We start from the raw sequence: 17,300 nt of genomic DNA on the forward strand, positions 1-17,300 counted from the left end.
ATTATCTGTCCTTCTGGTTGTATAATATGACCGTTGGTTGCTAGTATTTTTCAGATAACATTAATTTTTGGAAAGTTTAATTCACTGTGATTTTAAATTAACCTTACTATGTTAAGGATTCAGGAAGTAGGACTCTGGAATTATTACACAAATAATTTAAAAATTCACTCTAGGGTTTTAATTTTAGCTTGCAAGATTATTTTTGTTTTTGTTTTTAACCATTAGTATATCCTTCCTAAAAACAGCACATATCTTGGAGCTATATTTTCAAGGAATCCCTCAAATTAAGCTCAAAACCTATAAAAGTGAAAATTGTAAATATGGCATCCCTGCAATGTTGACAAACTTGACACCTACTCTGAAGCTCTGGTATGAACTTTAGGTGTTGAATCGAAAAATATGTTTTTGCAAGTTTCGCAAGTCAGAACCCTGGATCAACTCTGTCATGATGATGTTTCCTAACACTGTTCTCATGGGACCATATACAAAGATGACACAAAATTGATCACAGGATAAACCACGGTAGTATTAATGGGGTTATATAAATTCAGTGAATGAAAGCTTCCATACAAATTGGGCATGTAAAGACTTAGAATGTATTTGGTCAAAAATATCCAGACCATTTTAGTTTTTCCATTTTGTACCATTATTCCTTTGTTTTCCAAATCTCCAACGCCCACACACAAACCATGAAGTGCACATCTTAAAAAGTAGAGCTGCTGGTGGGTAAATGAACTGGTTTAGACACAGACCTCTGGCTCCCTGTGATGGCGTTTACCTTTTGCCTCATTTACTCCATGTTTGTGCGTCTGGCCCGGCTGTAGGTAAGAAATCTAAGGCTTGCTTCAGTTTGCTCTCACCCTTGGCTTCTCTGTTGTTACTGCTGCGCATTGGCTTCGTGTGCTCCGTTGTTGTACTGCAATGTAAAAAGTCTTTTGTCTCTTCTGTCTTTGTCGCTGCCAGCTGATAATCTGAATGAGGTGGAAAAAGGTTAGTTGCCTTTTAAGTCTATTATGATTTTCATTTTAGTTTCCCTCTTTCTTTTAAAGCTACATAGATTTCATTGCGTGTACATGGTAAAAGGAATGTTGGCAAAATCTGAAATCAGTATGTCAAGTCAGGCATTTGGATCCTTGACATATGGATAGCTATGCCAAACACTATAAAAAGGGCATCTGAAGTGCACTTTATCAATTTCTAGAAATCTATGAAAGAAATTCTCTGAGTGGGAAGATGGGGTGGCTAAAAAGAAGGACTAATACTTTATACTTCCTACTTGTTTGTATGCTTTAAAGATATCGCAAACAGGAATTATTTTTACAATGAAAAACATAGGTCACTCAGTATAGTTTTAGATAGAAAAATTTTTAAATAGTGGGAATTTTCCTATAACTCTAAACTAACATCTTTAGTAATTTGAAACATGGAAAATATTGGAAGATGTATATATTTATTAAAACATTTTATAAAATAAGTAATGACAAAGCCAAAGAGGTTGATTTTTAGAATCACATTGTCAAAACATCATAGGATAGCATGAGTATTAGGCAGTATTTTCAAATCATAAAAAGAACCATATCTAATCATTGACATCAACATGGTCCATAGAGCTCCCCAAAAACATCAGGGCCCAGGAAAGGACGTCCTAGAGTAATTACAGTGATAGGCATTTCTGGGGAATTATCATGAAACCTTTGTGAAATTCCATCTTGAAGATTCAGAATTATTACTAATAACATTGGATTTTTGCTTATTCAGCTGACCAGACATCTCCATGTGTCACGTGCAGGCACGGCATCCTAAGAGAAGCACAACATGTGCTTGTCTTGACATTTCCGGTTGTATGCGAAGCATTTGCAGTAGGATGATAGGGCTAACATGGAATGCATTATATAGCAGCTCTCTTTGTCTCTGCATACTACTGATTTCATTATTTTTTCTGTTGCATTATTCAGGTGATATGCTGTGTTTTGTCACTTACTATGTACAGAGTTAAGTTGAAAAACATGAAAAAAAAATGGCTGTGTATTTTAGAATCTTAAAATATAGCCTGTACAGTTCTCAGAGGATTAATGAATCCAATACTATTCTTGGGCAAATGTCCTCTTTTCTTTTTACAAGTAAAGCAATTGGTAGTCTGGGACAGGAATGTTTAAGGTTTGATTCTATCTCAGAAACACAATGGCAATTGTTCTGTTATAGGATTATGTCCTTAAATAGTTATATATACTCTCAGGAACAAGTTTGGCAGTGTGATAGTGTTTTAAATCACCATGTGGTTTCATATGTTGACTAAATTTCATGCTTATGTTTATAAAAGATGCCTTCTATTTCCAAGACTCTGCTGCTGACAGAATTTGTTTGAAAAGCAGTCAAATTTCTCTAGTTTTTAATCCAAAACTTAACTAGAAATTAAATTTCAACTTCTTTATAGCAGAGAGTAGCTTTCTTAAATAAAAAGAAACTCCATAATTAAGTGACATATTGTTAATTTAAAAGAACACTGTAGATGTGAACAATAAGGATCTAAGCAATAACTTGTATAAAATGAGAAAACATTAACCCAAGGATACATACCTTTTAAGTAAGGATCCAAATGCAAACCAATGTCTAACTGACCCCAAGGCATACACTGTGATTTGGGGGGGGGACCTTCCACTGGCATCAGTCCCTTCTTATCTGCTGCTATCTTCCAGTTGGAATGTTTTCACATCCTACAGTAGCTTTGCCTAATCGTTTATGGTAAACAAGCTCTTCTGCTGTCTCTTCAGCTTGCTGTATATAATTGTCTTTTATGTACATTTGAAAAGAGTAAAGCTATAGCCACAAAATTCAGGTGCAGGCAAACAATCTATTTTATCTACACATGAAAAAAAAAAAAAAAAAAAAAGGAAGTGCCTAATCAATACGTGCACAGTTAATTAATTATTTCCCCTGATGATTAGACTACCTTCCATCATGTAGGGCAGGTGGGGTACTGATGAATTTGTGTAGTTAATGGGAAAAGCTCAGGTTTCTTATCCTGGCACTAATATTATCAACTCTGGAATCTCTTGCAGTCTTTGCAATCTTTCCCCCCCAACCCCAGGAAACAGGGATAATGACATCTGTCCCACTTCACATAGGTGTTTGAGAATAACATGGAAGAATGTATGGGAAAACATCTTACAGTGTTAAATTTCTATACTTCAGAAATACCAGTGGCTGCCATTCTAATGGCATAAGAATCCTTAAGGGAATTTTGATGGAGAAAATCCTACCTAAAGTAAATTATATGTGTGAAGGAAATTTCTCTCCCAATATTTTTCAGTATATCTTTCTCTAAATTATTATTTTGTAATTCCATTTTCCATGCACATTTCAAATAGAAAGACTTTAGAAATGTCTTTGGTTCTCTTTACCCCCTTACTCGACTTTGAAGTATAAGAAAATATTAAATGCTGAAGAACTCTTGGATTTCACTGTTTTTTTTTTTTTTTTTAGGCTTTGTGTATATTTTTAAATTGTTATGATCTCTAATTAACAGTGACTCTTTCTATTAATTCTGCCTCAAAATGTATAACACTTTATGTCAAAGTCAATATAGCTACAATCATGCTTGCAGTCTAACTAGAGAGAAAATTCTGGGAGCCTAACAAGATAATATGGTTTGCCTTCATCTTCCTACCTTTCAAAGCCTTCTTAAATTTGAATCTCAGAAAACATTTTAAAGATCCTATTTGCTCTTTAGTTAGTAGGCAGGGCCCACTGAGCCCAAAACAACAGTTTAGCTTAACCAAGCCTTATTCAATCTAATTTGGATTTATTTATTTTGAAAACAGAGTTAGGGCGCCTGGGTGGCTCAGTTGGTTAAGCGACTGCCTTCGGCTCAGGTCATGATCCTGGAGTCCCAGGATCAAGTCCCGCATCGGGCTCCCTGCTCAGCAGGGAGTCTGCTTCTCCCTCTGGCCCTCCCCCTCTCATGTGCTCTCTCTCTCTCTCAAATAAATAAATAAAATCTTTAAAAAAAAAAAAAAGAAAACAGAGTTAAACATTTCTACAGTTTCAGTAGATGTTGGAATTGGCTACATTATTTAGCCCTGATGTTCCAATGAGGAAGTGCTAAGAAATACGTCCTTTTTTGTTTAGTTTGGGGAGAAGTAAGGTTTTCATTTTAAAAATTCAAAAGATATTTATTGAGAAAATACCTTATGCAGGACACTGTGCTAAGCATCAAACATGATTTTGTTAAATGCATAAAACATTAACCTGTCTACCAGGCAAACTGTTTGGCTTTGTTTCTTCACTTCGAGTTCAGTTTGGGTCAGTTATTTCACCAGTACAAAGCCATCCTCTCTCATATCCAAGAAAGTTAGCAGCATAATATAGTTACTTTATTTTCCTTGTTTGAAACATCTTATTATCCACATTTATAGAATATTTTCTTGAGCCTTCCTATTTTGAATTATGATTAACTTTTTCTCATGAGATTACTCTGTGGCAGTGTACCCTTCTGCACGTGGCCCATTTTGCACACCTCTTACATCCAGAGGACATTTATCAGTGTCTATTGGATCTTCAAGAACTCACGGCCCCTCAAGATCATTTCCTTATATAGAAATATAACCAGTGGAATTAATTAAGTTTAGAGAAGTGGGGAGGATCTGGGTAGTTTATTGATCATATTTTGGAGGTCAGTGAACTTTCTAATTGATAGGATGAATTTCAGTTTAGTGAACACAAATAAGAAAGCATCATATTATTAAAAAGGATCCTCAGAAAGAGTTGGCTCTTTAAAAAGGAAGGAAGGAAGGAAGCAAGGAAGGAAGGAAGGAGAAAGAAAGAAAAAGAGAGAGAAATAGAGAGAAAGGGAGGGAGGAAGGGAGGAAGGAAGGAAGGAAGAACAACACACTCTTAGTGAGGAATAAAGTCAATTATTACCATCATCATTGATAAGGATACCAAATATTCAGATTGGAGATAAGGCATCTGTTCATGTTAATGTGCTCTGGTGCCTGGGATTCTCACCTTGAGCAGAAGATGTAACAAACAGGGCTGGACTAGTTCAGCAAAAGAGGAGAAAATAGAAATGCACTTCTTTCAGGTGTAGTTCAGTTAACAGTTCCTGGGATGACTCCCATCATCCCATCCTGCCCTCTACTCAGTTCATCCATGTCCTTGCTACACTGAAACATCTGTGGGAGGAAAGAGAATGTTTTTCTTTATACAAATAAAGAACAAATGGGAAATGCACAGTTTTTTTACAGGAATTGGATGGAATTTTAAAAATGTTGGTCATGAGAAACATTCAGGTCCATTTATCTTACCTTTTCAACCATGCCACTTGAGTGCCGACACAGAGACTTCTACCATTCCTGAATTCACGCTCCCCATTTCCAATCGGAGCGGTCATTCTTTGGTAGATGGGATTACAGGGATATCAAAGAGTCAACAGGCTGTGCATCTAGTCCAGCTTGCAAGGGCGCCCCTCAGGCTGAGGTCTCAGAACACAGATCTGCTGCTGAGTTTCCTTATTCTCTGTTCTTCCTTACATTGTTCTTTATACCACCTGGGTCTCTTCATTAATGTTTTTAAAGTTTTTTTTCCTGTGAAAAGCAATCAAGTAAGTGCTGTCTTTCACATTATTCAGCAGCCATCGAGTATCTAGTTTGTGCCAGGCAATTTGCTAGTCGATGGAATGGGAAGGACGACATGTAAAAATATCAATCAAGGCATCCTTTGCCCTCAAGTAGTATACCTATCAGAAATTAAATCTCATTTATTTCGTCCAATAGATTACTGTTTTTGATACCTTCCCTTGCTGTGCCAATTCAAGTAAGGTAAAATTAGTACCATTTATTCAGGATTTTCTTGAGCCAAGCAAGAAATCTAAATGCAGATATTTGAAGAATGATGCATTTGACCCTCCAAAACTCTGTGTCCTGGGGATGCAATCAGATTTCCTTCCCTGTTACAAGTATATTTGAAAATGTCATAACAGATTAAGTTTAACACTAGAATTCTGGTTCAGTTATTCAGATTGCTGTCATAAGTTCCCTTTCTATTATTACTAATATTAATGATCCTTTTGTATTTAAAAGAAAACAAGTTTGGTTAAGAATTTATAAATAGGAACAAGAACAGCCTGCAGTGTCAGCCCCAGAACCCTCCCCTCCCCCTTCATACATCATGAATCACAGAATGGACTCTGAGCCTTTTTTGGGGGGGGCATTCACAGAAAAAGGAAATCTGGTTACGTTAGCAAGAACTAACAATGTCTAAGTGTTCCAGCAATGCTGTGTACCCATATCTAACATTGCTTTTGTTGTAGAAATCCTCAACCTGAATTTATAACTCTTAACTTTTGGAAAAATTAAAATATGATACTTATTAAATCAAGTGTACTTTTTCCTATTGCTTTATCAGTATAAAACAAATGAATATTTTAAACAGAGTGATTTGAAGTTGAAAAATTTCAGAAATCCTAATCCAGGGACCAAATAACCAACCTCTTTTCTGCTCAGCAGGCTTTGAGGACTGAATAAGCCCAGGTGAGACATGCTGTTGCTCAAATTTCTTGGCAGATAGAAATCAACTAATTGTCCATCTGCTAACTCTTCATAAATATCTTCTTCCTGAAAGCATAGTTTACCTTGAATCCCTTTAGGGGTAATAATGGATTTGGAGACTGTGTTGTAGAGTTTTTAATAACAAATTAAAATAATAAGTCATTCAGCCAGTTTCTAAGCCAGGATGCTGTCCATAATTTAGTCACTAAATGAAACCCAAGGAATACTGGAAAATTAAGCATCTTTTTTTCTTCTCATTTATCCAGATTGTAACTTCTCCAGAGTAAGGACTTCATCATGCATCATCATTCATGTCCTTTAATCATTGGCTGGGACTATCTCAAAATATTTCTCCCCAACATTTTATTATGAAAATTATTAAACTAAAACAGCTTTGTATTTTGATCAAATAAGAAATTCTCACTCCAGAGTACATGTGAATTACTCCCGTTATTAGTGGTTGATTTCCTTAATAAAACATATTATTATTTTTAAATTAATAATAATGTAGATAGTTGGTAGTTATTAACTGTAGCTCTCTGCAAGTTCAAGGCAATCTCTGTATTCATTGTAAAGTTGGTGAAACAAGACATTGGACTCACTTTTCTCCCTCTCTACAAGACACAGTTGCTTGTGATTCTCTTGACCTTTGTCACTTTTAATACCCTAAGGGGAGGAGAATCTTCATTACAGTCCGGGTCCATCTGTCCTGCAAACCCTAACTGTTAACACCAGTTCCCCTTGTAGAGAGACTGAAAGGTTTGGTCCAGGTCCACCCAGACTCAGTGCTTTGCAGATAGACTTCCAGCCCCCACAGCAAATGTAGAGCCCACCTATTCAGCTGTGCTCTGCTGGACCTTGACTCTTGCAGTGCAGAGGTCATGGTCATGGGTTGCTTCCTATCCTTGTGCACCACTTATTCTAAACTCTATTAGAGAATCTCAGAGACCTAAAAGAAAATTTTAAGCCAAGGAGAGGACAGCCACATGAAATGAAATAAGAAATGAGACATAAGAGCCAAAAAGAAAGAAAAGAAACAATGGCATAGATTGAAAGTTTTGTTCCCCACTATAATCCTCTAATAATTTAGCATTTACCACCTGTGTTTGTTTTCTAGTGCTACTATAACAAAGTACCACAAATGGGTGGCTAAAACAACAGTAATTTAGGGAGGTAAGAAGTCTGAAATCAAGGTGTCAGCAAGATTTGTTCCTTTTGAGGGTCCTGAGGGAAGGATCCCTTGTGGACTTCTCTCCTTGGCCTGTGGATAGCCATCTTCTCCCTGTGTCTCTTCAGTCTTTTCTCTCTGCCATATTTCCCCTTCTTATAAGAACATCAGCCATAATGGATAAGGGCCCACCCTGTGACTTCATTTTAATTTGATTACCCCTACAAAGACGCCATCTCCAAATAAGGTCACATTCTGAGCTGCTGGAAGACTCCAACATATCTTTTTTTAGGGGACAGAGAGAAGGAACACAAGTCAACCCATAATACCACATCACTATATTTTAAACTTTTGATTTTGCCCCAGAAAACCTGGTCATTTCAGTATTTTCTATGTCACTGAAAGGTACTTCCTACTATACATACCAGAAACCTAGAAGTCTGAGACCGCTCCTTCTCTCTCCCCTGCTCTCATCCAACCCATCACAAATTCCCACAAATTTTGTTTCCTAAACATCTCCCCAGGCCATTCATCTCATCTACCATCGCCCGAGTGCAAGCTGAGTCATCTGTCATGTCCATTTTTATCTGCCCTTCTGTAGTCCATCCTTCAATGGAGCCAGAATGTTCTTTTCAAATGAGATTATACCATTATCTTTTCAAAGTGCAGATATCATCTGATCATCCCCCAACTTAAAAACCCTTCCATGGTACCCATTGCCTATGGAGTAAAGACCTTCTACCACATGGCCCCTGCCAACTCTGTGGCCTTCTCTGCTACCTTGCTTCCCCAGGCTCACTGCCAGTCTGTCAGAGCTAAGATTTTCTGTGCATACAGCCTCCTGCACAGAGACTCTGCCACTGCTCTGCACTCCCCCTTCACCTTCACCTCCCAGTCTCACTTCTTCTGAAACACTTCCAGCAGGGTCTGTCCCCCTCCTAGAGCACCAGGACATCTTCTGCTTAGCCTCTATCACACAAGCAATTTTATGGTTACTTTAGAAATTATTGACTAATATCTCTCCCCTCTCCCTTTCATGTATGAGCTCCATGAGAATACAAATATCATTTTGTCGTTGTAGTCACAGTTCACCATTTTACTCCTAGAATTAACACAAGTCCTCGTACAGAGTTGACACTCACAGTGTATGGTGATGTTAAAAATCTGATTTGTTACCATCATCATTAGAAAAAGCTATAGGTGTGCCTGGGTGGCTCAGTCGTTAAGCGTCTGCCTTCAGGCCAGGTCATGATCCCGGAGTCCTGGGATCGAGTCCCACATCAGGCTCCCAGTTCAGCGGGGAACCTATTTCTCCCTCTGACCCTCTCCCCTCTCATGATGTTTCTCACTCTCTCTCTCTCTCAAATAAATAAATAAAATCTTAAAAAAAAAAAAAAAGCTATAGGGAGATCACTCCATATGGTATCATGGAAGAAGTTTGTGGAATAGTTCTGAAACTACTTCAGTAAGTTTGGTAAATAAGAAATGTAAACAAAAGGATAAGTTAAGATGCCAGAAGTATAAATGCAGATAAAAGGAAGGGCCCCCCCAAGAAGGAAGGAACATTAAGATCAGCTAGGTTCATAGATCTGAGATGAAGCAGGAGGCAAGGCCAATGCCAACTGCAGGTACCCTTTACCATAACAACCACTGAAATGCATTGGGATTTCTGCCTCATTTTAATAATATCACAGTATCACAACTTCAGAGGGTTCTGGGCATATGCTGACACTTTGTTCTTACCACTGAATGCAATAATGTTTTGTGCAGCTCAGGGTGATGCTCCCTCTGCTAACTTCCTGTCTACATTATCCATCTTTGTAGAAGCTTCTTCCCCCTTTTTTTTTTTAAATATTTTTTAGAGCCACAGTTGACCTTGCACAACTTCCATTCCTGAAGATAATTTTACCAATGAAGAATTGGGGCCCACAACAACAACAACAAAAAAATAGTTCACTTTCCTGCAACCAAGCCACTGTTTTATACAGAATAAGTCACAGAAGGCCATTTTAAACAATAACTCAGCAACCCAAATATCATTTCACCCATTAAGAATACTTACTCCCCAGGATCTCTATGCTGGCTCACTCCTCACTCCAACAGAGCATTAATTCTGATGATCTTCCTTCTACTGTTCCACCTACAAGGTGACCGTAACATTTATCATTCAAGTCAGGGCATCTGTGTGAGTGCATGGGACACTACTGATAATTACCTTGAGACAACAGATAAAAACCAGGACAGTCCTGAGCAAGCCAGGATATGTGGGCACATGACCATTATATAAAATTCTTCAGAAAAATCACATTTACAGGTGTTCAGTAAGTAGCGATCATATTTCCTCCTCAGGAGTGGGCTTTGAGGAGCCATTCCCTTTTAGAGAAGAAGGCATCACTCTTGCCTTGCTCCCTCACAGCTCATACTAGTATCACTGTGGAACTTGTCTATTTCCAAGCCCACCCTCTGCTATACTTACCTGATAGATACAATCAGGAGGAAGTGATCCAAGAACTAGATGTCACTTTCTTACAAAAAAGACACCTGTTTAGAAGATGTGATACCTTTTCTTCACAAGTTATAGCAGATCATTCACTAGCCTTTGTTACTCTGAAGAAATAATCGTAGGCTTCCTGTTGGACCATTTTCCATTTCTTCTCCAAAACATAGATCTCTCTCTCCCCCTCTCTCTCTCACGCAAGCACACACACACACACACATCTTTTTTTTAATTCTCGCAAAAAAAAAAAAAAAAAGGAAAAGAAAAAAGCTTAAAACTCCAAGCATAAGGCGAAATCACACTGGGAACTTCTAAGGGTATAGAGCTGAAAGCAAATAAAAAATAGGATTTCCTGGGATTTAGCAGAGTGGGTTGGAGCTAAATTATGGAATCAATGTTTGTCTAGACCCCTGTCTCTTGAGGGGTTCATGGGCACTGAAATTTAACCAGTATTCAACTCCATTGCCCTTAACCACTCCAGTGAGCTGACTTATCTTTCCTGCTGCCATGTTAAAAATATAAAGACCTGCTTACAGGATAATCGATTATAACATTAACCATGTATAGTAGAATAAAGAACATTCCCACCTTTCCTTTCTATCAGTTCATGCTTTATTATCTCAGGAAGGAAGCTAGACACAGATGATACTGTCTCAGGCAGGCCTTGGACCATCAAAAGCTCAAATACAGTTGCCTTATTTCCTATTATTCTCCCCTGATTTTTTTTTTCACTAATTTGGTACTAGCTGTAACTACATATATACACAAGAAAGAAAGAAAGAAAGAAAGAAAGAAAGAAAGAAAGAAAGAAAGAAAGAAAGAAAGAAAGAAAGAAAGGAGGAAAGAGAGAGAAAGAGAGAGAAAGAAAGAAAAAATAGAAAAGAAAAGAAAGGAAGGAAGGAAGGAAGGAAGAAAGAAAGAGAGAAAGAGAGAGAAAGAAAGAAAAAAATAGAAAAGAAAGGAAGAAGAAAGGAAGAAAGAAAGAAAGAAAGAGAAAGAGAAAGAAAGAAAAAAATAGAAAAGAAAGAAAGAAGAAAGGAAGAAAAGAAAGAAAGGAAGAAAGAAAGAAAGAGAAAAGAAAGAAAAGAAAGAAAAAGAAAGAAAGAAAGAAAAAGAAAAGGAAGGAAGGAGGGAGGGGGAAGGAGGGGAGGGAGGGAGAAAGAAAAGAAGGAAGAAAGATTGCATAATGTTCACTCAATATTGTGAGTTTTAGGAGAAATTTTTCAATAGTAACTAAAAGCGTATGAGTGAATGACTGTTGGTGAATTTTATTTCTATTCTTCATGGAAAACCAATGCAGCTTTCAAATATCCAAACTTTCTTGACTGGTTGAGAAGTAGATATAAATAAAGTTCTCCATTCATCTGTGGAGCTTTCTACAATTCCCATCTTATATTGAGCTCTTGAGTTTCACCACTGTGGGACAGTATTTGAACTTTAAAATCTGCCTTCCCCCAAATACAGCAGAATCCAATATAATTCAAAAACATTAAAGAAATAGTCCAGTGAAAACATTTGTTTTAATAATTGGCCAGAGAAAATTTAAAGTAATATTTAAAGGAAAGTTATAAGCTATTTATTATTAAGATGGGTGATTAATTATTAGGCAAAAATTAAACAAAAATATCTAAATGCTAAAATGAGATCCAAGTTGAATATAGGTCAATAGGATAGAGCTCTAGTATCTTTTTTCAATAACTATTATTTTAGTATGTCATAAGATCATACTTTATAGAGTTATGAAGACAAATATGCCCTAGAATACTGCTCTCAGTGATCTTCCAGTCAAAGAAAGGGAATGAGGTAAACGCCATAATATCCATGACATCCAAAAAAAGGCAGCCTTATTACCTTTCCTTATTAAATGGTTCTCATGAACATTAAGTGACTCTATATTTGTATAATGTTTAAAACTATCTGATATATAGTAGTAAACACTATACAAATATTTATTAAGTCAATAAATACATACATACAATATGTGTGCCGTAAGATAGGCACAGGCAAACATGAAAATTATAGATTGATATAAAAATTGTAGATTGATAACAAATGGTTGAAAAGATCCAGGAAGATTTCATAAAGAAGGGATATATAATGGGTGGAAAAACTGACAACAGAACTTATTAAAGTTACTAAAACAAAAGGAAACATCATTAATCCAGACATGAACTTGAGATAAATTCGTAAAATCATAAATAGACATAGGAGATGAGTATAGCTTGCAAGATTTGGCTTTAGAAGTGAATTAGGCAGTAGTGGGATGTAGAGGATGCTTTTGTAATATTTGTTAGTATTGTAATATTTGGTGACACTTAACGGGAGACAAATCCTTTTTGAAGTAATCAACCAATCTTAACCAGAGTCAAATGTGTAACTATGTATTGGTAACAAAGAACTATCATACATGACTTCAGCAATGGTTAATATTGCTGCTTTGCTATTCTTATAAGATAAATTCCTTATAAAATAAGGAATACCTATTTTATAAGAAATATTGTATACTTATTTTATAAGGAAAAGCTATCAATAGTTTTTTTTGTGGGTTTTTTTTGTTTGTTTTTTGCATTCAAATTAGCATGTTTAGTGCTCGCTTCGGCAGCACATATACAAATTAGCATGTTTAGTCTTAAAGCTGTTGACTAAAGAACGGCCAATCTGTTTAGCCAACAGTTTCATAGAACCATCTCCTTTCTCACTCCTTTCCACATCAAGTTTATGGAGAAACACCTAATGGAAAATAAAGGGTCAACTCTAATTTCTTCTCTTAGAGATTAATTTCTCTTTCTATGTTCTATCTCCAGCTCAGACTCTCTACTGGTTGACTGGGAGCTGACTGAGGGCAGAGTCCATTACATCTGTCCCTGTAGCCTCAGAATCTAGCCCAGCATCATATAGTAAATCCTTAACAAACTGTGGCTTAGGTCGGCTTGATTGGATTGGATTGAGTTGGGTTGGATTGGATTGGATCCAAGTGAATAAGATGTCAAACATTTCCCTTGTTCTTATAATTTTTAAAACAATTTCTTATTTGGGTATAGAGTGAAAAATACATAGAGTATTTTTATCTATTATATATCTTAAATGGTCCCTCTCTATCATCAGTTATTACAAGCTCCTTTGTCTACTACTGTAAAAAGCCTGTATCCAACCGATTAGATTTGATTAGAAAACTAAATATGAATTCATCATGGTAGGCTGATAAATTACAATGAATGAATTCCATCAAGGGGTATTACTTAAAGTAAAACTAATTGGAAGTGAAAAGCTTTAAATAAATGCTGTTTAAAAATAGCTTATCATGTAGATGTTGTTAAAACCTTGTTGTATCACAAATCTAGAGATGCAGATAGCCTTCTTGAAGAAATATATGAGACTTTTGGTGTAATTAGTTCACTTTAAGAGACAGAAAAAAACCTAACTTACCATACACCAAACTGATAGAATAACTGAGTACATTTACATATTTGCATCATGGATACAGATCTTGAAGTATAAATAATATGCCACATTGAGTTGCTAAGCAACTCTTTCTACCAGGTAGCAAAGTTTTTCCTTAAAAGGACAGTCTTACAACAAAGGAATGAGCTGCAAACTCCTGATTTTTAACCAATACTGTTTAAATCCACACACTTTGAATGAATGAAAATTCTAATAGTTCCTTGTAAATGAACAGCTCGGTGTAGCTCTGTCACTTTATTCATTCATTTACTATATATAACACAATTAAAAAGTGATTTAGAGCTAAGGTAGCAAAGGGGGAACTTTTAAATTTTATATCTTTCTAGTTATTATCTCACACAATGATTGGGAAAGTCTCACTGAAAATCATATTTGGCCTAACACAAAATAGACCATATTATTTGTAACTGAAGACATTTAAGAGGTTTTCAGATATGTAATTCAACATAAAGTGTCTAGAATCTGCATGGTTATGCTTTCAGCTCTCATGTATTGATAAAATTTATTCTTTATGAGCTAGCTGATACTCGGGGGGAAAAAAGTATATGTCCTTTATTCCCATTGATTCTCCTTTTGCTGTTTTCCATCTTAGTGGATATAACTAAGGAGTATTCTGTTGAATTGTTGCAATTAAGTCATAAGGGGGAAACAAAGCCTTTTTCTTCCAGACTTTATAAGACCTTGGAGACTATGAAGATATGAGGATTGTTTTTCCAAATGTAAAACAACAGGATAGGCAAGACATAAATTGGTACCTACCAAATGATTTTATTTATGTCACATTCAGAAACAGACACAATTAATATTTGGTCCAGTTAAGATAGTTACTTACCCTTGGGGTCAGACTTTTGGGATGCTGGTGAATGGTGTGTGTCTGGATGTGGATGCTGGTTACATGAGTGGGGTGAGTTTGTAAGTATTCACTAGCTATTCATTTATCCTTGGGGTATATGCTATATACCTCAATAAAAAGCCCAAATCACCATAAATAAAACAACAGAAATGAAAAGCATTCAGATTTCCTTTTCCTCATTCCAATAGTATATTCTAAAGGGGCTCATATTAGTTACAAACCACAATAGTTGTGTTGTCCCAAATCATAAGCCTGGTTAGCAGCATAACCAGCATTTTGGGTCTTCTGCTTCCCTATCTTGTGATTTATTTTTTCCCCAGTCACAAGCTGTGCTAACTTCTGAGGCCCATGACAGTCTGCTGGCAGGAAGCCTGTTAGCCTTTCCCTGTGAACTAACACTGTTTGCCATGTTAACAGGCGAGTTGTGTGAGGAGAAGCTGGACTTCTGTGCCCAGGACCTGAACCCCTGCCAACACGACTCCAAGTGCATCCTGATGCCAAAGGGATTTAAGTAAGTCAGAGCTGTCTGGGGCTCACAATGCGGGACACTGTTTTTCTTCAGGGAACTGTCTTCCTCACCTTCCTTTTAGGACCTCACTTCACACCTTTGCTCAGGATGAAAGGAACATCCTCCAGTGTCAGTGGCATTTTTATAAACATTCCTATACAGCATGGACTTTTTTTTTCTTTTTTTTAGTACAGGAAAGAAAATAAAAGACAGCATTTCCATTTGTTTCCTGGCTCTTCCTGGGAAGTCATACATGAAATAAAGTAGCCTTTGACTGTGTTTACTTAAATGTATTTGAAAGCCAAATAAATTTGTAATATATACTAGGTGCTTAATTATCTGAATGTGAGTTTGTGGTAAGTAGGAAGTTTAATTGAAAGAAACTGAGATTTTTTTGGCCAGCACCAATTCTTAACTATCCAAGGTGAGGAAGGTGGAGGGACCGACCGTATGTCCAAGGATGCCCGGGGACAGTCCCAGTTTATGCTTATTGTCTCAGCATTGTTATTAATAGTACCCCTTTCACCCTACATTTGTCTTGTGTGGGATGATAGAGCAGACAGTCATTCTAGATAGAGGGCTCCCTCAAGTAAACCCAGAACTTTAAAATTACTTCTTTTTCCTCCTCAGTAATCTTCCTGAAATATGTTTGGTATCAAATTAAATTATTCCTTTGCCACAATCCTGAAATAGTTTAAGGGTCTATCAACAGCAACTTCTCTTCTTAGAGTGGACAGTAGTTTAGAGATCATCTGGTCCAAAATCTTCATTTTAAACATGAGGAAAACAGGACCCAGACAGGTCGGTGGCTGTCCAAAGATCTCAAGGTTATTCATTGGCAGACGTGGGAGCTGGGTTTTCTATTTCCCAGTTGGGTGATTTTTCGAATACAGGTTACCTCTAAGACATTTTGTAGTTTATTAACATTACTGTTGGTTTGTTATAGAAGGTAAGTTGGATTCTCAGGAATGACACAATTGGGTTCAAGAGTGGAGCTGTGCTTATATCAGACAACTAGCAAATAGAATGATTTTTTCTTTTACCCAGTATTGATTGAGCACCTACCATGGGTCAGGGTACGTGGTAATACCACCATCTTATGTAGTGTTTTATAGCTACTCACATTCACATACTTTATCTTCTCAGTGAAATGACCCAGGCATAATTGCCATAGGATTCAAAGAATTAAAGATTGCTTGGGTGGGGAACAGTTTTATAAGATGGGAATTGAGCTGGAACTCTAATATTTTGATAGTTGTCCACAGATTATCCCATACTCTAAGTTGAATGGGAGGTAGGGTCAGTATCTCCAGACCTGCTTTTCAGAGATCAATCTGAATAAAATGCTTATTCTCATTTTATTTACAGAATATTTTTTATTCACTTTGGTTTAAAATATGGTTTTAGAATATGCAAACACAGTTCTAGAATATACAAATACAGGGGTGCCTGGGTGGCTCAGTCGGTTAAGCTCCAACTCTTGGTTTCAGCTCAGGTCATGATCTCATAGTGGTGGGATGGAGCCTGGCGTCAGGCTCTGCACTCAGCATGGAGTCTGCTTCTGATTCTCTCTCCCTCTCCCTCCCTCCCTCCCTCTTTCCCTCTCTCTCAAATAAATAAAATCTTAAAAAAAAAAAATAAACAAATATAGTTCAGTACCCATTGATTCCATTTGATACCTTATTGAAAAAGAAAGAATATCTTTGATTCTACTTTCCATTATATTTTAGTTTACAACCCTATGCAAAAACCTGAGGTCTTATTGAAATATTTATTTATACAAGATTCTGCATTGCATTTTGTTCATCCAAGTACTGTACGTAAATTATTTTAACTCCTAATGTCTTTGATCTGCCCACAATTGAATTTAGCAATATGAAAATCCACCACTTACAAAAAAAAAAAAAGAAGGAAAAAGAAAAAAAAGGAAAAGCCACCACTTACATATATAACAAATATTATCATTTCTCAGAGAAATTCGTCAGGAAAGCAAGTGGTTTTCCAGAACTGCTTATCTGCCATGCACATGTCACAGGGCTTTGTGCATCATAATTATAAGATAAAGAATCCGTAGGACTTAAAGGAAACTATTAAAAAATAAGGGAGTTTGTCTTCTAAAAGACTACTCCTTAATTCATTATCTTCTCTTTACCATCGATTAAATTACACACGCAGAAGTGCATCTTACTGGCTTATGTGCAAGCTGATTTGGACACCCATTATTTTCAGCAATTACTTGTGAGCTTGTTTTATAGCTGTATTAG

At 36.6% G+C, this 17,300-nt stretch overlaps 1 protein-coding gene across 4 annotated transcripts in view; it reads left to right on the plus strand.

Annotated features, from left to right (window-relative positions):
• SLIT2 (slit guidance ligand 2) overlaps nucleotides 1–17,300 on the plus strand; it is a 360,745-nt gene that overhangs the window by 320,168 nt on the left and 23,277 nt on the right. For all 4 annotated transcript variants that reach the window (XM_032400092.1, XM_032400094.1, XM_032400096.1 and 1 more), the window contains one exon: nucleotides 14,946–15,039. In XM_032400092.1, coding sequence (XP_032255983.1) covers nucleotides 14,946–15,039 — 94 coding nt within the window. The remainder of the gene's footprint in view (nucleotides 1–14,945; nucleotides 15,040–17,300) is intronic.

This window comes from Phoca vitulina, unplaced genomic scaffold (assembly GCF_004348235.1).
Source record: "Phoca vitulina isolate PV1807 unplaced genomic scaffold, GSC_HSeal_1.0 scaffold3, whole genome shotgun sequence".
NCBI classification, from domain to species: Eukaryota; Metazoa; Chordata; class Mammalia; order Carnivora; family Phocidae; genus Phoca; species Phoca vitulina.